The following is a 25,859-nucleotide window of genomic DNA, read 5'->3' on the forward strand; positions in this document are numbered from 1 at the left end:
GGCCAGATGTCCTGATTTTATAGGGACAGTCCTGATATGTGGGGCTCTGTCTTATACAGGTGCCTTTTACCCCCACCCCTGCACCTAATTTTTCACACTTGCTGTCTGGTCATCCTACCCCCCGATTAGCCCAGACTGGCTAGAGTCAGTGGACAGCTGCTGTATTCTTCTGGCAATTAACCTGACTACTACCATTTAAAGGAAGAGTGACAGAAGCATGGATACACATGCATAGCTGGGTATTACAAAACTAATTAACCTTAGCATGTAGTAGAGTAAATCAGTTTTTCAAAATATGGTGTATAGCTTTTTAAATAATCAGTTAATTCTATACTTTAGAAAAAGAAATAACAGCTGCTGTTGTACTTTCCCACTTAGAGATCCGATTTTGTGCCTTTACTAATGTTTCAGAAAAATTCTCTCTTACCAGAAGAACACTCCCTCAAAGAAGAGAAAGTGACTCATTGCTCTCTTGGCAATTTTGGTTCCTAAGGCTAAAGACTATTTTGGAAATAATGTCAGATGTCAGCCTTCCAAAATAATATGTCCCTTTTTCTTTACCAATTGATCTTCAACTTCTTGGCTGTGTGCCATCAGTTTGTGATCAAGGCAACTAATATACAACTTTTCATTATCTTCCACAGATCTGAAGAGAGAAGCCAGTATCTGTCACATGCTGAAGCATCCCCATATTGTTGAATTGTTGGAGACGTACAGTTCGGATGGAATGCTTTATATGGTTTTCGAATTGTAAGTTTCCTCCTTGGTTTTTGTTATGGTTATTTGAGTAATGACTAGAGCTGGGCAACATTTTTCAAGTGGATAGATTCTTTGCCAAAATTGCAGTTACAGGACAACCAGAATTATTTGTGAATTCATGTAGAATTCAGTAAATAGTTTAAAGTGCTTCAGTTTTTGGTGACACTTTCTTTTAAAAGCAGCATGTTTTAAGTGTAGAAGTTAATTTTGTTTGCCACGCTTCCTTGAGAGGTATGCAACAAAATTATTCTCTTGAATGATCATCCAAAAATTGATCCAAATTCACTTTACAGCAGGCTGTTTCTAAATTATTTTTAAAATTGTACCTGGAAAAAAGCAATTGGACAACATTTTTCAAACCTGAATATCTAAGGTTTGTTTCTTCAATACATAGATAGCACCTGCATAAAAAGTGGCCTAATTTTCTAAGACATTGAGTACCTATAGTTCCCATTGATTTCACAAGTAGATCAGCTTTCCCAGCACCTTTGAAAAATTAGACCACGTGTTCAAGTATCAGAGTACGAATGTAGGAGTTTGACTTTAGGCACTCCAGTTTAAAAATATGGGCCATTTCTTATCAAAATAATGGCTGTAGTCCATATCAATATAAATAGCAAATTTTAACTTTTTTTTTTTTTTTAGAGGCTTTGAATTAGTTGTGCTCAAACACTTTCAGGACTTCACACTTCTATCAACAGACTTCAGAGCAAAACAGACACGTACAGTAACTCCTCACTTAACGTCATCCCGGTTAACGTTGTTTCATTGTTCCATCGCTAATCTATTAGAGAACATGCTCATTTAAAGTTGTGCAATGTTTGCTTATAATGTCTTTTGGCCACCACCTGCTAGTGGGTGGGGACTTGGAACCAGGGCAGGCCCCACAGATCAGCAACTCCCCCCTCCCTCCCCATGCCCGCCTGCAGCAATCGGACGTTTCCCTCTGGGGGGACGGGGGAGGAGCGAGAACGCGGCACGCTCGGGGTGAGGAGGCTGGATTGGGGTCAAGAGCTGGGGGTTGAATACCCTCCACCCCCAGCACTTTGGAAAGTCTGCACCTCTACAGCCGTGAATGCGCTGTCCAGAGAAGGGAGTGGTGTGCTTCAGCGGGATAGCGTGGATTCCTCATCATGTTCAGTTTCCGCAGGGACGTGTTTGCAGCCGTTGCCGTGCTGTGTCTCCTCCCTCCCTTGGTGCTGCCTTGTAGAGTATGAGGCTACATTAACATGTTAACCCTTGAGGGCTCAGCCGAGTGCTAGTTCATCATTTAGAAGCAAGGCATTCCCTAGGAAATATCCTACCTGATATCGACACAGTTTCTTTAGGAGAAGCTCAGGGAGCTCATAAGCAGGGCCCCAGACAATCCTCTGATTAGAACTTGTTTAAAATTTATACTGTATATGTATATAATGACTTTTGTCTGGCGAAAAAAATTTCCCTGAAACCTAAACCCCCCTATTGCATTAATTCTTATGCGGAAATTGGATTTGCTTAACATTGTTTCACTTAAAGTCGCGTTTTTCAAGACCATAACTACATTAAGCAAGGAGTTACTACACATAAAAATGTAGCTTTACATTTCTTTGTATTCGCAATGTAGAGCTGAATGGGAAGAGAAGACTGGTCTTAGCCTCCAACTTGCAAGTGACCACAGGAAACAAGACACACATGTTGGGCATGATATTAGCATCACACAAATTTCACCATTATTAAAATAATTGGGTTTTGTGGTTTGTCATCACGTATTAGACTATTAATTTAAATGTGTAATGTCACTAATGTATATAAAATCCCAAAAAGCAACAAAATGAAGCAGAAACTGTAATGTGTACTTACCTAAAATGAATTCCTGCAAACTTTCAGTAACTGTTTGAGACTCTCATTTTTCTGCCTGTGTTTTTTTAAATGTGAGGGAAAGTTTTGCTAACATAATGAAGGTAAGTTTGTAAAATGCTGTTACCTAATGCTGGGAAATACTTTTTCAAACTGGGGAAGTTCAGGATCAGATGAAGATGACAAAAATTACACTTCATTCGTTAATGTGTGTCTACCACCACCTACTGGTTAGAAGAGATGTTACTCAGGAGTCTGGAGTCGTATAGGAGTATTCAGTTTTTAAATATACAAATACATGTCTGTTAAGTACAAATATTATATGGGGCTCTTGGATACAAAATAAAAACATGGAAGTATTTCTTTAAATCCCCTATAATAGGGGTGGCAATACTGTTCAGTGCTGTGTGTGAGGTTCCTAGCAGAGTGCACCTGGGAACAAGCGTCACCCCAATTAGGAATCTGTTTATTGGGTGGGGTCTACATTTTGTGTAATGGGAGGGCAGGAGGGATGACAAAAGGGGAAATAAATATATGGAAACCACTTTTTGACTGTAGTTTGAGGCATTTTTCATAACTCTAAAGCTATAAATTTTCAAATCATTTTTGAGCATTTCTTTGTTTTTATGTTACTGGTTTTTAAAAAGAAATAAAAGTTTACTGAGGCAGGTTAGATACTTCTATTAAATTTTACTACCACTTCACCTCATATGAAAAGATGTATTTGGTTCTTTTAGTTTGGAGGTAATCAGTTTGCCCATATTGACTTCTGAGAGAGCTAAGAAATAAAATTTTTCAGCATTTTACAATCTCCTTGTTCAACAATAACTTTTTAAAAATGGCTGAACTCCCCTACACATTTGTGTTATGACTAGTTCTCATGAGTTAAGTCTGATAGCTAATTTGGAGGGGGAGACTCAGTTACAAATGGTAGAAAAATCACCTCTGAAGAATGCTAAAGTGAGCATCTTCTACAAGTTTTTCAAAGCCTGTAGTTGGTGTCCTCAGTTCCAGTTGTTAGTGTCCCTTCCTAGTCTGACCAAGGACCTGCTGAGAACAGGAGTTATGGTTTTCAGGCTTTTGGGATGATATTCAAGAGGGGAAAAACAGACACAGACACACAGACACACACACAGACACACACACACACACACACACACACACACACACCCCTACCTCTTACTCTGTGTCTTCTCTAAATCCTTCCAGGTTCAACTCTTCTCCTCATCCTGCATACCTAGAACAATGGGGATTTCATTTTCTCTCTTACCACTCCTCGGCACACACATGCCATGCATGTACATATGCTCGTGCCATCTGCTGCTTTGCTTTGTCTCCTTGCGTTCTGTTGATCTACGTTTATGGTTTAGGCCACTACTGGCCTACCCTGCTTACAACAGATCAAGCTACATAATTTCAAAATGTGTTGACACCCCCACCAATATCTAGAATTGGATGTCACATATGTGCTAATGGAATCACCTCTATATATGGTAGGGTTATTACTGGAGACGAAAATCAGATGGTAGGAGGAAGGTAAAGATGGGGACTGAGATTTTGGTTCTTTTAAAGCCATGTCTGTTAAATTATGGTATGTTGACTGCAAAATATTTTTTCGTTCTAAGCAATAAATTACATGCAGTACTGATTGTGGTGCTTTACTTATTCTGTAAAAGTCCCAAAGCATGGGCCAAGGGACTTAATTACATTATTATAAAATGATTATGTACGGCTTAGGGAAACTCATTGTGGTAATTAATAAGGATTTAAAAATTTGGAAATGGAAACAAGGGTTTACATCTATTTTTACCATTCCAGTAGCTCAGAATTATGGTACAAACACTTTTAATTGGCTTTTTAATTACATAATCTTATTGCTATTTAATATTAATATACAAAAATCTTCACTGTGAAATAGTTAGGTTTGCTACACACATCATATAGCTGACTCAAATCCAGAATGGAAGGAAATGAAAAGAGAAATCACCAAAAAGTAGATTCTCTGTTGTTCATCCACAGACATTCCTTCCTGTCACCACAACTACTGTACACTGCATGTGCTGTAACTGTAACTCTTCCCTTCTCTCTAGCTTCCCTTTTCCATATACTCTTTACTAAAGTACCCACTCCTAACACTATTTTTCATGGATGTTTAGGATGTAATGTGTTGTGCTGGGGAGCGGTGGTGGGGGATAGTTTGCTAAAAGTGGGTAATGGAAGGCTGGCATCCATAGCAAGTTAGGATTGTGGTGTGTGGTATGCAGTATATGGTAGTTGTGCTAATGATAAGGTGTGTGCCGGTGGTAGAGGAAACAAGGGGGTTTACTGTTTGGTATGACACTGCACCCCATATTCTTCACAGTGATAGTATTGTGATATAATTATGGCATAATTATGATATATTTTGTACAAGAGGGTCATGTGAGGTCATTTGAAAAGTTATCATTTGCCAAATGGTTATCCTATTTATATGCCTGTATCATTTTTGTATCTGAAGTTATAAATATTGACTAGGGATCTGTATTTTAACTAGGCTTACTCTGGAAAACACCCACAGCCACCCTTTCAGGTACAACAGTGAAGAAGCCAGACAGGCCTGATGGCCCATCAGCAAAGACAATGGACTGTGGAATAGCAGCCATTGTTTACAGCCTGGCCAAAATGCCCACAGGAAGGTTAAGCTACACCACAGTCCATTATCTTTGGACTCCATCTTGGGATGTCAGTATTTTTCTACAAACTGATCTGGGAACCACGTTGTGAAACAAAGGGTTCCCACCATATGCTAATGCTATATAAGGCAGGGAGTGACATCATCTGTCGTTCTTCACTCCCCACACAAGAAGACTCCTGGAAACACCTGAGGAACAAAGACTGAACTGGGGGAAGTGCTGAACCCAGGCTAAAGGGATTTCTAGCCTGTGAGAGAAAGACCTGGGGATTCCAAGCTGTAAAGCAAGTGCAGCTTGTCCCTTAAGAATCTGCAGCCTGCTTGTATCATCCGTCAGGGTGAGAATTTGCTAATTTATATCCTATCTTTCTAGTATCTTAGACTTAATTTGCATTTTGTTTATTTACTAGGTAATCTGCTCTGAGGGACTGAGTGAAATACATGTGACATTGTAGCTCAAGAGGTGAAGGCTGTTGCATATTCCTCTCCATATGCATGTAACTGCAGATAGGTGTGTCCCTACCTGTGTGTATGTTGGTAGAAATGTAAGACTGGGAGCATGTCTGCAGGTTGCCACAGCAGCACAGTGAAAGAGGGAGCCCAGGCTGCTGGGTGAGATACCCCAGTCCAGGTGGGGACTTTTGACCTAGGGTTCCCAACTTACAGGCCCCGCCCTCTCAAAAAAACAGTTTCCTATAACTGCCTTTTCCTGTTGAACTGAGAGATACTAATTACTGGATGAATCACAGACCTCATTGAGATTAACGGCTTTGAACTCGGCTGTCAATTAGTAGAGGTTAATCGCATCCCCCCACTTAAGATAAAAGGAGTTTTGGACTGGGTGGTTGGAAGTTGCTATAATTTGTGAGTCATGAGTGACAATTTGATTTGAGGGAGGTGGGAGAAATGTAAAGTATTTCAGTGAAAAAAAATTAGATGTGAATGCTTCCTTGGTGGGGAATTGGTATGAGGAGGCAGAGGAGTGGGGGACTAGAGGAAAAGAGGTTTGAGGTTCCAGTTAGAGGAGGGGGGTTGTGGAGAGGGGGATAAATGGGGATGAGTATTGAGGTAGAGTAGAGGGGTTGATGGCTCAGGTTAAGGAGGCATGGAGTTAAGGGAAGAAGAGAGGTGGGACACTGGGAAAAGGGACATGGGGCTGAGTGGAAGGGGGACTGAGGGAAAGTAGATTCAGGAGCACCTGTCAGCCCTGCATGCTCCCTTTCTGTGTGTGTACTGAGATCTGGGCAGCTCTTGCCACTCTAGAAGGGTCTCAGCTTCCTTTCCTTTTTTACTCATATGAACTGGGATGGGGAGGGCTTGCCCCTCTGAGGGTCTGAGGCCCTCTTGGTGCCTCCCCTGTGAATGCCAGGATCTGGGAGGCCAGTACTCATCTACAGGGGTTGGACTGGACCTTCCATATCCCACTCATGTGAACAGAGTTCTGGGGTTCTTGCCCTTTTGGGAGGGTCTGAGGCCCTCTCTTTGCCCCCGGTTAAAGCCAGGCTCTGGGGAAGTCCTGCCCCTTTGGATGGGGAGCTGAGATTGGGTATATTTCATGCATGTCACAGGCTGTAAGGGCACTTACTTAGGAGGGTTATGGGAACACCCACTGAGATGAATGGAGTGGTTCACATGTCTCTGAGATGTTGTTTTCAGGTTGTATTCACCATGGGGTGTTCTCCTCCAGCTGACAACATCATATAGAGATAATTGGATACTGTGCATCTTTCTGAGCCTCCTATGCTGCAGATGGATATGCAAAGGAGCCTTTCCCTCATCATCCCTCTCTACTTCCTGTTCAGAGGACAAGGATTCTGAGTGCTCCAAAATCTGCATGCTTGCATGGGTTTTCTTGACATTTGTAATGCCTTGTGGGAGTGCAGAGTGGCATTACAGTGACTCAAATTCAGGATCATTTGAGCCAGGGGTTCTGGAGATATAAGCTGCCCCCCAAATAGTCATTTTTCAACAAGTTTCTAGGGCCAGGTCTATACTCAAAAGTTAAGTCAACCCATTTACCTTGCTCAGGAGTGTGAAAAATCCACAGTACTGAGTGAAGTAGTTAGGCTGACCTCACCCCCCAGTATCAACAGTGCTAGGCTGATAGGTCAATGCCAGAATTCCCCCAACTACCAACAGTTGGGAGGTGGATTAATTACACCAACAGGAGACTCTCTCCCGTTGCTTATGAGAGAGTCTGCACTGAAGCACCACTGCAGCTGTGCCTCTAGGGTTTCAAGTGTAGACAAGCCCTAGGTTTGGTTGGACAGAGATAGAGATCAAACTATTGCTGTGATGCAGGTCAGTTGTTACCCAAGGCGGGGCTTGGCACCCACTAAATCTTTGGGGGACCCAAATACTGAACGATATTTAAGAACAAGATAAATTCGTTGCTTGCGTAGATGTGCAGTCTGGAAGGATTATAATACACAAGTACAAGTAAAGAGAGAAAAAAAAGTTTCTGTGCAGCCACTTTGCCTACCTGGGTAGGTTGAGGGAATTTGCTGCCATCATTGATTGACCTGGTGAACACACTGCCATTGATGTTTCTAGTCTAGTCTGAACCTTTGACCACCCGTGCAGTAAAGATTTAATAACTCATGTTGCTTGCTACAAATTCACAGTAGAATAGTCAGTAAACGGGCTCACCAAAATTTTTGTTTGATTGGGTGGGGATGAGACACAGGACTTTGCGGGTGGGGAGGGGAACGACAGGACATGGAGAGGGCATGCAGCTGTAGATGGTGATTTTTATTCAGATTGCCAACACACCCGTATAATTCATAATCTAAAGTGGAGGGAAAACACTCATCATGATATTGTCAACCTTAGGGGTTAAAAAATTAAGATACACCCCCAAAATCATGAGAAAGTAAGAAACAAATTTGGGGCTTTTTATTTGCTTCCTCTTTTTGTGTCCTTAAGGAACACCAGGTTTCCATTCTTTATTTTCTCTGCAATCCCAGGTTCTAGAAACACACCTTTTAAAGAATGAAAGGTAAGATTCTCCTGTGTTTGCAGGACTGTAGAAGCTGGGGCTTAAAGAAAAGTGGGAGTTTTTGCAATATTTGTGATGAAAATTGAGAGATGGTAAATCTGCATTCTAATCTTTTTTTTCTGTCAGCTGAGATGTTTGCAGTAATGTGATCTAAGTACTTTTTTAAAAAAATACAAAAATGCTTAAAAACATAAACTTTTAACAAAATACAAGAGTAGACTTTAAAATTACAAATTCATACCAACTGTGCTGTGTTCAAATGTCAAATAACAATTGGAACAAATAAAACGCACGACAGTCAGTCAGGGGTGAAAGTAACTGAGGATACTTACCTGTACAGGGCGCGGCGGCGCCGGCCCCCAAAAGGGGCGGGGCCTTGGGCGGAAGAGGTGGAGCTGGGGGTGAGCATTCCCCTTCCAGGCCGCCTGTCCCGCGATGCTTGTGGCTCCCATGTTGATTTAAAGGGTCCGGAGCCCTGGGCCCTTTTAAGTCACTGGCCCCAGGGCAGCTGCTCCCTTTGCCCCCTCTCTCTCCCCGGCCACTGCCGGGCAGGGGAAAGGGGCAAGAGTTAAAGCGCTGCAGGGTCCTTTGCCGCGGCAGCGCTTTAATGTTGCTGCGCCAGCCCCCACCCCGGTTGGCAGGGGCGCAGGAATGTTAAAGCAGTGCTGTGGCAAAGGACCACACTTAAAGCGCTGCCGCGGCAACACTTTGATGTCCCTGCCCCCTTTGCCTCCCCTGTCGGTGGCTCTGCCTGTACAGACTCTACCAGCAGGGCCGCCAACAGTGGGAAAGGGCAGCGATGAGTCCTTTGCTGCGGCAACTCTTTGAGGATCTACGGCAGTGTTTTAACATTGCTACCCCTTCATCCCACCCTGCGTTGGTGTGACAATGTGGTTCTGGCAGGACCCAACTGAGAGTGCCAATTCAGGATCAATTGCTCAAACAGGGCAGTTACAGCCCTAGGCTGGGGCTTTTCCACCTCTCAGGCAAACCAAGCCAGCCAGACAAAAATGACTTCGGTTTCACCCCACTGGCTAACCACAAGTCACACAAGCAATTTCCTTAGACACTCCAGTCTCCCAGTATCACCACCAGTCCCACTCGTCCTGGGGAAGAATGGTTATGAAAACCAACATCCCAATAAAAGAAAAAGGTTCTCTCGATCCCAAAGAATCAAGCCCCAGACCCAGGTCAATATACACATCAGATCTTACCCGCAAATCACGCTGTTGCCAGTCCTTTAGAATCTAAAGGTTTATTCATAAAGGGAAAAAGGTAGAGATGAGAGCTAGAATGGGTTAAATGGAATCAATTACATTCAATAATATCTAAGTTTTTAGTTCAGGCTTGTAGCAGTGATGGAGTAAACTGCAGGTTCAAATCAAGTCTCTGGAGTACATCCCCCGCTGAGATGGGTCATCGGTCCTTTGTGCAGAGCTTCAGTTTGTAGCAGAGTTCCTCCAGAGGTCAGAAGCAGGATTGAAGGCAAGATGGAGATGAGGCATCAGCCTTACATAGGCTCTTCCAGGTGTAAGAACACTTCTTTGTTCTTACTGTGGAAAATTACAGCAAAATGGAGTCTGCAGTCACATGGGCAAGTTCCTGCACACCCTGCTGAGTTACAAGGCATATCTGCCTCCTCTCAATGGGTCAGTTGTGTAGCTGATGGTCCTTAATGGGCCATCAAGCAGGCTAGGCAGAGCTAACACCAACTCGTCTGGAATTTTTCCCAGAAGCACAGCACAAATTTGAAATACAGACAGTATACAGCCAATACTCATAACTTCACCTACAAAATGATACAGACATACATAAACATAACCAGCAACCCATAACCTGGTCTTAGATACCTTATATGACCCCTTTTACATAAGATTTGGTGCCACTGCAGGATCTTGGTTGCAAACCATGTTCTGTATGGTCCTGGTTTATATCAATAACGTCACAGTCGGTGGCCCTGCAGGTACGGACACTACCAGCCGGGCCGCCGACAGGGGAGGCAAAAGGGGCAGGGACATTAAAGGGTGTGTGTGTGTGTCTGTCTCTGTCTGCCATGCTGTCTCCCCTCCCTCCATTTGTGCTGCCTTGTAGAGTGTGAGGCTGTATTAACGAGTTAACCCTTGAGGGCTCAGCCAATTGTTAGTTCATCATTTAGCAGTAAGACATTCCCTGGGAAATATTGCATTCTCTTTCACCCTGTGGCCTCACCACCTCAACCAACCTTCACTGTCATCATTGCTGTGTACAGTATTAAATTGTTTGTTTAAAACTTATACTGTGTGTGTGCGTGTATGTATGTAAAGTCTTTTGTCTGGCAAAAAAAAAATGTTTTCCCCTGGAACCTAACCCCCCCATTTACATTAATTCTTATGGGGAAATTGGATTCACTTAACATAGTTTCGCTTAAAGTTGCATTTTTCAGGGACATAACTACAACATTAAGTGAGGAGTTACTGTATAAAGAAGACACAGCCCACATTGAAATGTTACATAAAACATAGTGTTACTCAAAACCCTGCTACAGAGTATTTCCTACCCCCTGTATGAACACCATCTCATGCCACCAAACATTTGAGTGCTGGGGATATACAAGGAAGTGTTGCCTTTCAACTGCAATGACATCGTTCTCTCCACATCATCAATGTGTGTCGAGGACTCCGGCTTATGCTAGATTCTGTCTTAACCAAAACAAAAAATATACTTTTAATGGAATGTAGCATACGATGGTTATTTTCTGAATTTGTAGATAGTATTGCATGCTTGGCCATCAAGGTGTTTTGTCATGGTGTTGACATGGCCTATCCCAACCTGAAAAAAACTGGGGGTTAAGGCTTCTTGTACCTCTATTGTTCCAATATCTCAAGTCCTTAATACTCATAAAATACAACTTACATGTAGTGAATCTCTCTAGTTTCTGCAAAAAATTGTGTTTTAGTTGAATTACAAGTTGAGATGTTGCTATCATGATTGTTTAAGCACATTGAATTTTCTGCAGTTTGCCATAGAAGAGACCAAGATTCCATCTCACAAACTCCACAGTAATAAAGACTTTCATCATAAATTTTAAACTTTAAATTCAACTCTTACAGCAAGCTTTTTTCATGGAAAGCTTATCAGTTAAAGTCTCAGTGAGGAAAAAATACAGACACAGTATGGTCGTGATAGTGAGATTGATGTAGTTGAACTAATTGAATAAAATGTAGAAAGCATTGCTGCTCACATGCTGCAGCTCATTTTAACAATATCAAGACAATTTCAAATTGACTTTAATTTTCAAAAATAAGGGAGATTTTCTCACTTTTGAAAACTGCCATTTATCTGTAGGAAAGGTATTAAAGTGAACACGTTTATTTTTGGAGTCGGACAATCTTAAAGGTAGAGTGTATAGGAAAAGAGCTTTTGAGGACACAATGTATTATAGATGTATATATTATTGTAAAGAAGCTATTACTCGATGCTGTCAATTTTGCTGTCACTCTGTGTCTGATTCCTCTTCTTGGGGAAACGTTGTTTTTAAAATAGTTGTAACTGGACAACTCTGGTAGTGTAGGGAATTTTCAGATTTCCCTGACCTCAATAAATAAGGTTTTAGGATGGCCGTAGGAAGGAAACTGGTGGTGGTTTTCAATTATCTACACTATGGGCACTAGTCTATTATCTCATCTTAGTCATACATGAGGGAAAAGTGTCCTTAGTGATTCTTTTAGCTCTGATTCCATTGCTCTTTGACATCTGTCTTTGATACCACTGGATTTTGATTCATTTGCAATTCCCAGCAGGTCTGGATAGTCATTCTTGTGTGGCTTCTATATTACTTCATGAGAGGTCTGAACGGAGTTATTCTGAACAATGTCATGCCAAAGATCCTTCAGAGTTCTACCTTGTCACTTGTGTAGCTCAACATAGACCTGTAGGAGGGTTAGAAGGAAACACTGGTAGAAGTGTCTCAGGAGAGCTGACACCCAGCTTCACCTCATCTCCATTATATATGGCCATGGAATTGCAGTACAGAGTGCCATGTGTGACACTCTGTGTAAAAGATTGGGATTTGCATAAGGACATATTAAGACTGACGTAATATTGCAAATATAGGGGAAACAACTAGAAATACCCTAATATAGTTTTGCAATTTGTAGGGCTAGTTAAATCTGACAGTGCTGCTCGATGCTCAAATAGCAGCTGTGGCCAACAGGATTTTTTCCTGTTAAGATGAGTGCAAGTTTTCTTTGGTTGCAGACTTTTTACAGTTATCTATACTTTTGTCCACTTACAGCACACTCTACATATGGGTTCAGCTGAAGTTGGTGTAGGTTACATCTGTGCACTTGAATGGAGCTTTGTGTTGAAAGCACGGTACTGTGATCTGAACTGGGTGCCTTTTAGTTTCTGGCTGGCTTGCAAGGTGGTGTTTGAAACTATAAATTATTTGAAATCTGGATGCCTGAAAGTCTGACTCTCCCGTAATGCAGTGCCAATGCAGTTGTGATCAGTTGGAAGTGCTTGAATAATCATACCTCCTCCACTTTCAAACACCCTAACACTTCAAGTATCAGAGGGTAGCCGTGTTAGTCTGGATCTGTAAAAGCAGCAAAGAATCCTGTGGCACCTTATAGACTAACAGACGTTTTGGAGCATGAGCTTTCGTGGGTGAATACCCACTTCCTCAGATGCATGACACTAACACTTCAGCCTCCCTTTCCAAAGGCCTGAGAAAGAGTCATCATCTGATCACAACTGCAGAGGCACTCATCAGGGGAGAGGCAGATTTTCAGATCACAGCAACGCTCTAGAAAACTGCTTACAGGTCACTTTCCATACGGGGTCTTCTATGCTGATACTTGCTTCTTTCTCTTGGTCTGCTAAAGCTTGGATGTGTAAACTTTGTAGACATGCTGTTAAGCAATGGATGTACACTTTGCTATAAATCTCAGTCAGTCTCCTTAGTTCTGGAGAACATTGTACTGCAGACAAATGGAAGCTTATTTATAGTCTGATGTTTATAGAAGTAGTATTTCCCATGAATCCACAGGTGCCTTACTACTTCTCATTGAAAATTAGATTACCTTACGGCTTGTGTACAGTTACAGTGCTGCTGTAGCACTTAATGAAGACACTACCTAGACCAACAGGAGAGCATCTCCTTTCAGCATAGGTATTCCACCTCACAGGAGAAGCCCTCCGATCAGCATAACTCTTTCTACACCAGGGGATAGATCGGTATAACTGTCACTCAGGGGTGAGGATTTTCCCCACCCCCGAGCACCGTAGTTATACCAACAAAAGTTTATAGTGTATACCAGGACCTAAAGAGTATAGGCAATTAGTTGTAGCCCTGTCAGTCACAGGATATTAGAGAATATCTGAATACCTGAAGAAGAGCTGTGTGTGACTCAAAAACTTGTTTCTCTCTCCAACAGAAATTGGTTCAATAAAAAATGTTACCTAGCCCGCCTTGTCTCTCGATGAGCAGTTAGGTAAGAAAGAAAACAAGGAACCAGTGAACAGAGTCAACAATGCAATGTGCACTGCCATTGTTTGTGAGGGAGGGAGCCTGGAGGGGTGCTGAACTATCTGCTTGACTTCTACATCATCCCTATGGAATACTAGCTGGAGACGCTGCTGCCTTTTTGGAATATATGGCTGAAAGTTTCTATTTAAAATTCAGTTTGAATACAATTCCCTCCTTGAAATACAGTATCTGAATGAGATTGCCTTGCATACAACTGCAGTCCCTGGTGTAAATACCGTTACACTTGTGTAGCTTCATTTTTTTCCTCTGTGAAAGGACTTATAGGATAATAATATGTAACTGGATGTTTGCTTTGAAGGTCCTGTTGTGTATGGTACCATAAGAGTCTGTCTTTTTCACACTTCTTGTTCAGCGTATATACAAGAGCAGTAAGGGAGATGCAGATTTGGTATGGGTTGCACTGCCCGTAGTATTTTGAGAACACTGTTGTATGTCTTCATTTAATTTGACTCATGCTTTGGTTGCTTAGCTTCCCCTGTCTGGCCTAGATTGAGGATTGAATGAAAGCCAAATGGCTGGACCTAAATCTGAATAATACAAAGCTGATGATTTGGGGAGAAGATGGAGTACTGGCAGAGATGGTATCTGCCCCTTCAACTAAGAGTTGGGATGTGGGCCTGCAATTTGTTAATAAAGTTTCTAATCTAGGGGACCGTGGATAATCTCCATCCAAGAATATTAAAGAAACTAGCACATGAAATTGCAAGCAAAGGTGTTAGAACCAGGAATGCTGCGGGTGCTGCTGCACCCCCTAGCTTGAAATAGTTTCCATTATATAAATGGTTCACAGTTTGATTGAATGGAGTCAGCACCTCCACTATGAAAATTATTCCAGCCCAATAGCAAGGGTGTTTAGTGAATCTGTAAACTCTGGGGTCATATCCTATGGCTTGAGAATTGCTAATATAGTTTCTGTTTTTAAGAAAGAAAAAAAAAGTGATCCAGAAACAGGCCTGTTAGTTTGACTTCAATTGTATGCAAGGTCTTGGAACAAATTTTGAAAAAGAAAGTAGTTAAGGACATAGACATTAGTAGTGAATGGGATAAAATCCAACATGGTTTTACAAAAGGTAGATCGTGCCAGACCATCCTGATCCCCTTCTTTGAGAAGATAACTGATTTTTTTAGACAAAGGAAATGAAGTACATCTAATTTACCTGGATTTCAGTAAGGCATTTGAGACAGTTCCACATGGGAAATTATCAGTTAAACTGGAGAAGATGACGATTAATATGAGAATTGAAAGGTGGATAAGGAACTGGTTAAAGCGGAGATTACAACTGGTTATACTGAAAGGTGAACTGTCAGGCTGGAGGCAGGTTACTAGTGGAGTTCCTCTGGGATCGGTCTTGGGACAAATCTTATTTAACATGTGAAAAGGGCTAATGCAGTCCTAGAATAGAGGTATTTCCAGTAGAGACAGGGAAGTGTTAGTACCATTGTACAAGGTACTGTTGAGACCTCAGCTGGAATACCGTGTGCAATTCTGGTCTGCCATGTTTAAGAAAGATTAATTCAAACTGGAACAGATTCAGAGAAGAGCTACTAGATGATCCCAGGAATGAGAACTCTTCCTTAAGAGAGGATACTCAGAGCTTGATTTGTTTAGCCAACCAAAAAAACACTGAGGGATATATGATTGCTCTATAAATACATCAGAGGGATAAATACCAGGGAAGGTGAAGTGATTTAAGTTAAGCGCCAATAAGGACACAAGAAAAAATGGCTATAAACTGACCATCAACAAATTTGGGCTTGAAATTAGGTGAAGGTTTCTAACCATCAGAGGAGTGAAATTCTGTAGCAGCCTTCCAAGGTTAGCAGTGGGGGCACAAAACCTAACTGCCTTCAAGGCTGAGCTTTGATAAGTTTTTGGAGGGGATGGTATGATGAGACTGCCTACAATAGCATGTAGGCATTTTGCAACAGCTAACAGTAAATATTTCCAGTGGCTGGTGATAGGACACTAGATGGGGAGGGCTCTGAGTTACTACAGATAATTCTTGCCCAGTGTCTGGCTGGTGGGTTTTGCCACATGCTCAGGGTCTAATTCATTGCCATATTTGGGTCGCAAAGGAATTTTCCCTTGGATCAGGTTGGCAGAGACCCTACCCTCTGCAGCATGGGCCACAGGTCACTTGCAAGTTTAAGCTAGTGTAAATGGTGGATTTTCTATAACTTGAAGTCTTTAAACCATGTATTGAGTACTTCAGTAATTCTGACAGAGATTAGGCATTTATTTCAGGAGTAAATGGGTGAGGTTCTGTGGCCTGCAGTGTGTAGGAGGTCGGATTTAGATTATCATGATGGTCTCTTCTTATCTTAAAGTCTATAAGTCTTGGGCCCTCCACCTATCTATCCAACTCCAGATAGCATCAGGGGCCAAGAGGCCTTTTTCCATTTGCTCTGAAGAAGGGGATTGCAGCCATTTGTCCTGCACATGGATCTTGCCATAGTCATCCATGCCTCTGTTTCCAACTGAATTAGTGTAAAGCACCCTACATTGGGGTACCCTTTGAAGATCACTTAGCTTAAGCTACTACAAAATGTGGACACCTGCCCTTTTAAAGGAGCTTCCCACATGTTGAATATTACATCATCAGTGCTCCAAAACAGTGCTGGCTTTCTAGTTCATTTCTCAGTGTTATTCAGGTTATTTATTTCTAACCTATAAAGTCCTCCTATGGTCTGGAGCCTGTGTGTTGGAGAGACTGCATCTAACCGTGGCAGATGAGATCAGTTGGATTGCCTGAGCAGACAAGTCCTTTGGCCCTCAGGGACCAGCTGGATGCTTTTGTTGGCAAGATGTTGGTTCTAGAATTCGTTTCCCCCCTAGGTCTGACTGAACTTGAATCTGTTGACGTTAGGGTATGTTGTAAAGCACATGGGGGGGGGTGTCAATCTACTGCCCACGAGAGCATTTCAGAAGGCCCACAGCCTGCTTCAACACTGTATACCAACAGCTGATTCATTAGCGTTTTGTCATCATGTTTACATCATTTTAGTTTACACAAATGTATAAATAGACAATACTGTACATAGAAACAGCCTATCTAAATACAGTACATCCAAAACAAGCTGAACTTAAAGTATAAATCAACACAGATGACTTTAAATCTTTTTAAAATATGTAGAATCTGTTTGGCCCACACAAGTTTGTACTTAGGTTTGTGTGGTCCTCCTGTGCAAAAACTTTGGGCACCCCTGCGGTAAAGGCTCGCTACTTTCAGAGACTTTTAATGCGGTTGGGGTAGGAGTGAGAGTGAGCACCTGAGATGTTTTGGGTTGGAGAATTTTTAGTTGATGTGACAGTTTGGATATGGTTGCTAAATGAGTTTTGTTTAATTGTGAATTGTACATGCATCTAAAGCACTTTTGATATGAGCAAATGGAACATATTTCTGAAATATTTTACTGTAGTATGACTTGGCAGCCTATTATCTGTTTTCTTACAAGAACATTTTTCATATCTTTCTACCCACAGTATGGATGGAGCAGATCTGTGTTTTGAAATTGTAAAGAGAGCAGATGCTGGTTTTGTGTACAGTGAAGCTGTAGCCAGGTATGTACTCTGATTTCTAACTAATCCCTCGAGGTAAAGAGGAGGGGGTAGAATAAGTAATTTCAGTTACACTAATTTGTGGTTTAAAATAGAAATGCTATGAATAAGTCTGTTTGCACAGATTCTTATAGCTCAGAGGTTCTCAAACTGGGGCTCATGACCTCCTAGGTGGTCGCAAGGTTATGATGTGAGAGTCACGAGTTGTCAGCCTCTACCCTCAAACCCTACTTTGCCTCCAACATTTATAATAGTGTTAAATATAAAAATTGTGTTTTTTAATTTATACGGGAGGGGTGCAATCAGACGCTTGCTGTGTGAAAGGGGTCACCAGTGCAAAAGTTTGAGATCCACTGTTATAGGGAGATCTGTAGTAGAGCGTTTTAAAGGATACTACGTATAAAAGTGGTCCTTCATACATGAGCTGTGCTTCTCAATGGTTGATGTGATTGTTGGATGACGTGCTATTTCAAAGTCAATATTTATGTCTTTGTCTTTGCCTTTTTATGAGTGCCACACTGGGTGGGATTTGATGGCTAATGGGCCTGGTGGGACTAAACATTTCATTTTACTGCTGGTATGCTCAGCAGCTTTTAGTAGTGTCAAGCTTATCCCTGTACCTGTGTTTCTAACCCATTTAATTTTTTAACGTTTGTAGTTGCATGGTAGGCTAAAATGAAAGTGAATTCAAAGCTGTTAATGGACAAAGAAATCCCATATTGCTAATATTCAATTGAACATTCTTTTTAAAATTTACCTAATTCCACGGACTCCTCTGGGGTACCTGTAGAATTCTCATCTGCCAGATGGCCCATTTTGGCCAAGTATTTTAAAAAACAGTCCTGAACAACCTGAGCTGCCAGAGGTTTCACTTTAAACCCTGGTTTCCTGCCACTATTAGGGAGATGAGACACACCTCTGACTGCTTCTTCACTCCTTGCCTCGGCCTAATGCTTTTTTGGCTTCTCCACTGAATTAAACTGCATTAACTTGCAGCACCGGGATTCCTCTCTTGAAAACCATAACAGTTCCATGCATGGAGAAGCGATAGAGTAGGGCTGAGGAGGAAGTGGAGGTAAGAATGAGGCGGTATGGAGCTGTGAGGGAGCAAGTCACAGACAAGGGCTATGTGCAGCAGCAAAGAGTAGAGAGGATCACCTGGGGATGGCTAAAGAGCATTGAGTGTCTTTCCCTGCTGTAGCACTGAACACTTTAGTGCTTTGTCCACTTGGTAGATCTGCTGTGATTCTCAGCATGAAGAGTCCCCTCTAACAAGCCATAGTAGGTCTGTCAGGTAAAGAAAAGTGCTCCTGTCCCCTGCCTACTTATTTACTAATGTGCTCATCCTGGCACGCTCTGCTCCCTGTAGCCCATGCTGAGCTTAGTCGGCTTCAATGATCATTGACTCCTGCTCCTTTCTTCTGTGCCAGGAGGCCCATAGCAGAGAAACATTCTCCATCTGCTTCCTTGATATCTGAAAAAAGTATGTCAGATACTGTCATATCTTTGTTTAGACTTCACACTTTTTTCCCCAAAATCCTACAGTGCTGGTATGTTTTACAGGATTAACTAATGCAGAAAATTAGAAATATGTAATTGTTGAAACTAAGCCATACAGACCCAAGAACATTAGACTAGTAGGAAAAAAAATAATTCCAAAATAAATTATTCATGTTGAGAATTCTAAGCAAACTACAACTGAATATACTGTGAAAACGATCTAGAATACTGATGTTTATCCTCATTTACATTTATGCAAGTTTGACAATGATCTGTGTGAGGTTTAACAGTACTTTAAGGGATTTAAACTGTGCTTTGTGTAAAACAATACAGTCTTAACTATGGAGCTGCTGGGATGCAACAGTTTAGAACAAGAAATAAATTTTAAAATATATTGTATTCAGTTGAAACAATAGCATTTGAAAGACAAGAAAGCAGTTATTCAGACTATAATTTAGCCAGGCTATTGGGCCTAAATTCCTTGCTTAGGCCTGGTCTACACTAGAAAATTAGGTTGGCATAACTACGTCGCTCAGGGAATGAAAAATCTACACCCCCAAGTTGTGTAATTAAGCCAGCCCAGGTCCCCATGTACACAGCTGTAGGTCAGCAGAAGAATCCACCTCCTCTCGAGGAGGTGGATTAGCTGCACAGATGGGAGAACCCCTCCCGTGTTACAGTGGCACAACTGTGCCCCTGCAGTGTTTTAATTGTAGACGAGCCCTTAGAATCTTTAAGGACCATAGTGGATAAGGACATTGATTTTACTTTTTGTTCCAAAATCAGCAGCACTTAACACTCTGCTTGGCATTAGTTCAGTGTGGGGCAAGAGTGCCACCTAATGAATCAAACTTGTTGGGAAAAGGGCTTATTTTAAGCATAGGTAACATAGGCAAGTTAGCCTGAGGCACTAAGTAGGCAAAATGACAAGCAATATAGGTTGCTTCCATCTTCAACTTTCTGTGAAAAGAACTTCAGGCAGATTTACACTGACTAGTATTAGTCAGTTTTTATTTATATCAAGTTCTTTATACCGAAAGTTAACTGCAAAGGCAAAGCAATAATTCTAGTCAGTTTCTTTTTGCAGTCAGCTCTTTCAGTAAGGCCTTTGAATCATGCAGAAATTGATATTTCGCTTTGAGGTAAAGGCTATAAAGGTTTATGTCCTGGAAGGGGCTACAGAAAGAAACTGATTACAATCATAGAATGCTCTATAGTGAAGTTTAAACTTGATGTAGAATGAGAGAAGCGGCCAGCAGAGGGGCTCCGAGGAGGCTGACATGATCAGAGTGTTGGGAAAGAAAAATAACTTCTAAAATTGAATGTATTTGAGCTGTAAAATAAGAGACAAGGAGGCTGGAAAGGAGAAGGTTAAGTTTTCTAAGTGAGAAATGATAACATGCAAGAGTTTTAGCAGTGAGACTGATAAAGTAGCAATTTGGGAGATATAGGAGGAGAAACTTCTGCACTTGTGTTTGGCACAAGTCTAGATATGAGAAACAAAGGAGGTGAGTAGAGTTGAAAATGACCAGAGTTTGACCAGGAAGGTGATGAAGTTGTAAAAAAGAGAAAGTGAAAATAGAAACAAGAGATGTTTCAAAGGAGGACAAGATGCTCAGTTTGACCTTTTAACTTGAGAAAATGGTGTGATGTCCAAAAAAATATAAGTGAGAAAGGAAGTGATATTGGACCAGAAGGGCCAAGTTCAGGAGGGCAGATGAACAGCTGAGTTATCAGCAAAAGGTGGTAACTGAAACCATGGGCATAGATTTTTGTAAATCCTTTTGAGTGATAGGGTAAGTCAGTTGGAGTTGGGAGCAGAACTCATGAATTCTGGGCTTCTAGTTCTGGGCTCATTTTTCTAGACCTTGTAGCTTCATAAAATCTTTGTTCAATCTGTTGGATTCTTAAATGTACACACAGTATTACACACACAAATAAAAAAAAACATACTTCATAGTTCAATGAATAGCCAAAGCCTCCGTAGATTGAGCAGGATACCTAACAGCAGAGTCTGTAGACACCAAACTGTAGACACCAAAGAAATTCTATTATGTGTACTGAAGTGTGTGTGAAATTCTCCCTGATCTCTATTGATTGGAATTTATATATAGTTCTGTCTAATCATAGAATCATAGGACTGGAAGGGACCTTGAGAGGTCATCTAGTCCAGTCCCCTGCACTCATGGCAGGACTAAGTATTATCTAGACCATCCCTGACAGCTGTTTGTCTAACCTGCTCTTAAAAAACTCCAGTGATGGAGATTCCTCAACCTCCCTAGGCAATTTATTCCAGTGCTTAACCATCCTGACAGTTAGTAAGTTTTTCCTAATGTCCAACCAAAACCTCCCTTGCTGCAATTTAAGCCCATTGCTTCTTGTCCTATAAGAGGTTGAGAAGAACAATTTTTCTCCCTTCTCCTTGTAACAACCTTTTATGTACTTGTGTAATCTGACACTTCTCAGTGAATTATTTGCTGTTGCTGCTTTAGAAGAGTGTCCTTTGGAGAACTGATGTGAACATAAGGTCTGCCAAAAGGTGGCTCTGAGGGTATGGCTACACTTGCACTTCAAAGCGCTGCTGCGGCAGCGCTTTGAAGTTTTGAGTGTGGTCGCAGCGCCAGCGCTGGGAGAGAGCTCTCCCAGCACTGCACGTACTCCACATCCTCTACGGGTGTAGCTTGTAGCACTGGGAGCCGCGCTCCCAGCGCTGCGGCACTGTTTACACTGAGGCTTTACAGCGCTGTATCTTGCAGCGCTCAGGGGGGTGTTTTTTTTTCACACCCTGAGCGCAAAAGTTGCAGCGCTGTAAGGCGCCAGTGTAGCCATGGCCTAAATCCCCACCATGTTGATTGACAAGTATTGGAGAGACTTCTTGTTTCCCTAAAATATAGTATTTTATAACGTAGTCTCATTTCATTAATATGCCCTTTAAATGTGCATGATATATTGCGTTCTGTGAGTGATGAGAGTGCTAAACATGGGATAATCACAGAATGTGTGGAACCAAGATCAGAACTTGTAATGAATCCTGTGATCATCCATTGGATCTCTATAAATAAGAAGTATAGTTTACTTCTTAACATAGACTTCTTGAGGCTGTGACTGTCCCTTCCTCTATTTTGTAGGAATGCTGTCAACTAAGTCATTTTAATATAACCTCATCTCTATCATAATACTTGTTATCAAATTTTATGTAAAATTGATTCTAACAGTAGTGCATATTCTGTGTTGAGATGGTCATGCAGTCAAATAATAGCTTACTTAGCTTATTTTATAGTTTTAACTATCCAACTCTAAACTTTAAATTGACTCAGTTTCAGAGACTAACGGTCAAAATATTTGTCCTTACTTGCATGCTTGCCTAACTTTGTCTCTGAGTATAGACTCCGGTGAAATAAGTATGTGATAAATCTGTCCTGCTTGAGACATATACCATGTGCAATTAGCAAAGAAGTGTGAGAAACTTTTAAATAAAAACAGATCATTGCTAAGTGGGTGTAGATTTTAGAATTTATTACCTCAGTATATGTGGCATCTCTGCTCATGTGAAATGCATGGAAGCTGATAATTTGTCACTTTGTCTACAAGAAGATCCTATTACCATATTGTTCTCTCAAATACAGTGGAAGATCCAAAAGTTTCTACACTTGTTTAGCGCTTTTCATGCAGTCACTTAACTCAATTTCTAATTTAGAAATACAAGTTTAAGATAAATTGCAGATAAGGTTGCCAACTTTCTAACCACATAGAAGTGAACACCCTACCCCCGCTCCCCACTCATTACATTCCCCCTCCCTCGGTGGCTCGCTGTCTTCCACCCTCACTCGTTTCACTGGGCTGGGGCAGGGGGTTGGGGTGTTGGAGGGGGCTAGGGCTCTAACTGGGGGTGCAGGCTCCAGGTTGGGGTCAGAAATGAGGGATTCAGGATGCTCCAGGCTGGGGCAAGGAGTTGGGGTTCGCAGGGGGTTGAGGGCTCCAGCTGGGACTGCAGGCTTTGGGGTGGGGCTGGGGATGATGGGTTTGAGGTATAGTAGGGTGCTCCAGGCTGGGAAGGGGCAAGGGATTTGAAATATGGGAGGGGGGTTGGGGTGTAGGAAGGGGGATGGGCTCTGGACTGGGGGTGCGGGCTCTGGGGTGGGACCGGGGATGAGGGGTTTGGGGTGCAGGAGGGGGCTCTGGGTTTGGGAGAGGCTCAAGGCTGGGGCAGGGGGTTGGGGCGTGAGCTTACCTTGGGTGGCTCCCAGTCAGTGGTGCAGTGGGACTAAGGCAGACCACCTCCCTATCCTGGCTCCGCACTGCACCACAGAAGTGGCCAGCAGATCTGGCTCCTGGAGGGGAGGAGTCTCCAGGCGCTGATCTCGCCCACAGGCACTGCCCTTCCCCCAGCTCCCATTGGCCATGGTTCCTGGCCAATGGGAGTGTGGAGTCAGTGCTCAGGGTGGGGACCTGCTGGGGCCAGCTCCCATGGGAGCTGACAGATAGCTCAGTGATTTGAGCATTGGCCTGCTAAACCCAGGGTTGTGAGTTCAATCCTTGAGGGGGCCACTTAGGAATCTAGGGCCAAAATCTATCTGGGGATTGGTCCTGCTTTGAGCAGGGTGTTGGACTAGATTACCACTTGAGGTCCCTTCCAACCCTGATATTCTATGATTCACCTGGCTATGCCTCCGCGTAGAAGCCAGAGAGGGGAAGTGCCACTGCTTCCCGGAGCCGCTTGAGTTAAGCGCCACCCTGAGCCTGCCCCCTTGAGCTAACCCCCTGCCTCAGCCTTGATCTCCGCCTGAACTCCTCAGTCCCAGCCTGGAGCACCCTCTTGCACCAGAAAACCCTCATCCCCAGACCAGGCACTCCCAACCAGAGCCCAACACACACACACCCCGTGCCCCAGCCCTGATCCCCCTCCCTTCCTCCGAACACCTTGGTCCCAGCCTGGAACACGCTTCTACTCCCAAGCTCCTCATCCGCAGCCCTCACCCCCAGCCTGGAGCCCCTTCCCAGAGCCTGCAGCCCCAGCCTCAGCCCTCACCACCACCTGCACTCCAGCCCCAATTTTGTGAGCATTCATGCCCCACCTTACAATTTCCATACCCAGATGTGACCCTCAGGACAAAAAGTTTGCCCACCCTTGGGTTAGGTAGTGATGTGAAGCCCTCTGTTTTGACTTTATCTGAGATGTTCTAAGTTGGGAAAAGAAGCACAATATACTTTCATTGTTTCATTATGCACAACTTCCCTTGTATGCTCTATGTTGTCTCTAGTGATAGAGTTTAGTTAATGTATTGTGTGAACTTGAATTTTTACCTCAGAAATGCTGCCAAGTAGTTTATCAATATGACTTTTACTATTGACGATTTTAATAGAAAATCACACTAGCATGCTGTGTCCATTGTGGTTGCATTAATTTTAAGGGGCATTCTGCAGAATAATGTTGCAAAGCAATTGAGTGAAGGGAGAGGTAGAGTGAAAATCTAGGACCATAAAATCTAGAGTCAGGTATAAATGCTTTTGGGATGGAAAGGGTGGGGATGAGTTAGAAACAACTGTCTGACGCAAAATGATCATTTAGTTAAAACTACCTAAAAATACTAATAATTCACTATACAATTCAGTATAATTCTCATTGCTTATATAGTATTATGTAGTATTGTTCATTGATAGATCTGAAAGCACATTATAAAAGTGAATAAATATCAAAATATTTATTTCACAGATGGAGAAAGCAAGTTGTTGAGAGTTTCAGGCCAAAATTTAAAGAAAGGTTCCTTCATTTTTGGGTTTCCAAACTGAGATATGCTGACAGTCTATAGCACCTAATGACATCAGCTGAATTTGTGAGCGCTTAGCACCTTGTGGATATCAAAGTGGAGATTCAAAAATTAACTTACTGTATTTGAAAATTTGATACATTATTATTTGCTCTCAGTCATTCCAGTGAGAGAGCTCAGAATGAATCCAGGTCTTCTGATGCCCAGATCAGTGCACGTTTTCCAAAGAGATCTGTAGAATTGAGGAAGGGACATTCTGTAGAATTTAATAAAAGTTTTTGCAGAATTCCTGTGTCCCTATTATTAATACTAATTACTGTTCCATAGGGATTAAAAAAAAATGACATTGAATCAGGATTACAAGTCAAAAATACAGTCCCACAGCCTGAAACGAATCCTGCTTGAGGTTATAATTTAGTGTGTACTAAATGTAAAATAAGCAAATATAATGCCTATTAAATGTGTATAGGGATTTGGCAAATTCGTGTATATATGTATTGTCTTCACAAAATGTAATTGTTCACAATGTAATTTAACTGGCTAAATGATCCTTTACTTAACTAGCTGATTTTCAGTTTTCCTCTGTACCTTAAATGTTTATCTTTTACAAAATATTTTGATCTCTTCTTTGTGTATTTGTGATTTGCATGTATTGATATGCAGTGTGTTCATTCCTATAACAGTGATTCTGTTTCTTTATTAAATTAGTAGAAATAATTGAATATTAGGAAAAAATGAAGTGAACTTTAATAGTAGTAATATTGTACTCTTTTTTGTTACCATAAGCTTATGTTGTTATAAGTTACATTTTTAACTGTGTAGGTGGGTTTTTTTAAAAAAAAAAACTTATTAATGGTCAAAATACCCTTCAAATTTTGAAATTATTAGAAACATTAGTGTTCACAATTTATTTTTATTATTCATTCTTATGAATACATAATTCCCACTCTAACACTGAGCAAATTTATAATTGTGGCCTTTAAAGGTAAGTTTTGTAATGATGATTTTGTAGGTGAGAGGCTTAAAACTGAGTGCACCGTATTTATATAGTATTTTTTCACAAGTTTGTTATATAGTCTTAGACATATTTTGTTTTTACAGTCATTACATGAGACAGATACTGGAAGCTCTACGTTACTGTCATGATAATAACATAATTCACAGGGATGTGAAGGTAAGTCTTTTCTCATTTCCACAATAAACATCCTGCCTACTTTGAAAAGTCTCTGCATTTTAGG

General features: G+C 41.7%; 1 protein-coding gene across 12 annotated transcripts in view; it reads left to right on the plus strand.

Annotated features, from left to right (window-relative positions):
• Positions 1-25,859, plus strand: part of CASK (calcium/calmodulin dependent serine protein kinase) — a 410,527-nt gene that overhangs the window by 197,021 nt on the left and 187,647 nt on the right. For all 12 annotated transcript variants that reach the window (XM_050936496.1, XM_050936500.1, XM_050936495.1 and 9 more), the window contains 3 exons: positions 645-750; positions 17,279-17,356; positions 25,723-25,795. In XM_050936496.1, coding sequence (XP_050792453.1) covers positions 645-750; positions 17,279-17,356; positions 25,723-25,795 — 257 coding nt within the window. The remainder of the gene's footprint in view (positions 1-644; positions 751-17,278; positions 17,357-25,722; positions 25,796-25,859) is intronic.

This window comes from Gopherus flavomarginatus, chromosome 1, assembly GCF_025201925.1.
Source record: "Gopherus flavomarginatus isolate rGopFla2 chromosome 1, rGopFla2.mat.asm, whole genome shotgun sequence".
Taxonomy (NCBI): Eukaryota; Metazoa; Chordata; order Testudines; family Testudinidae; genus Gopherus; species Gopherus flavomarginatus.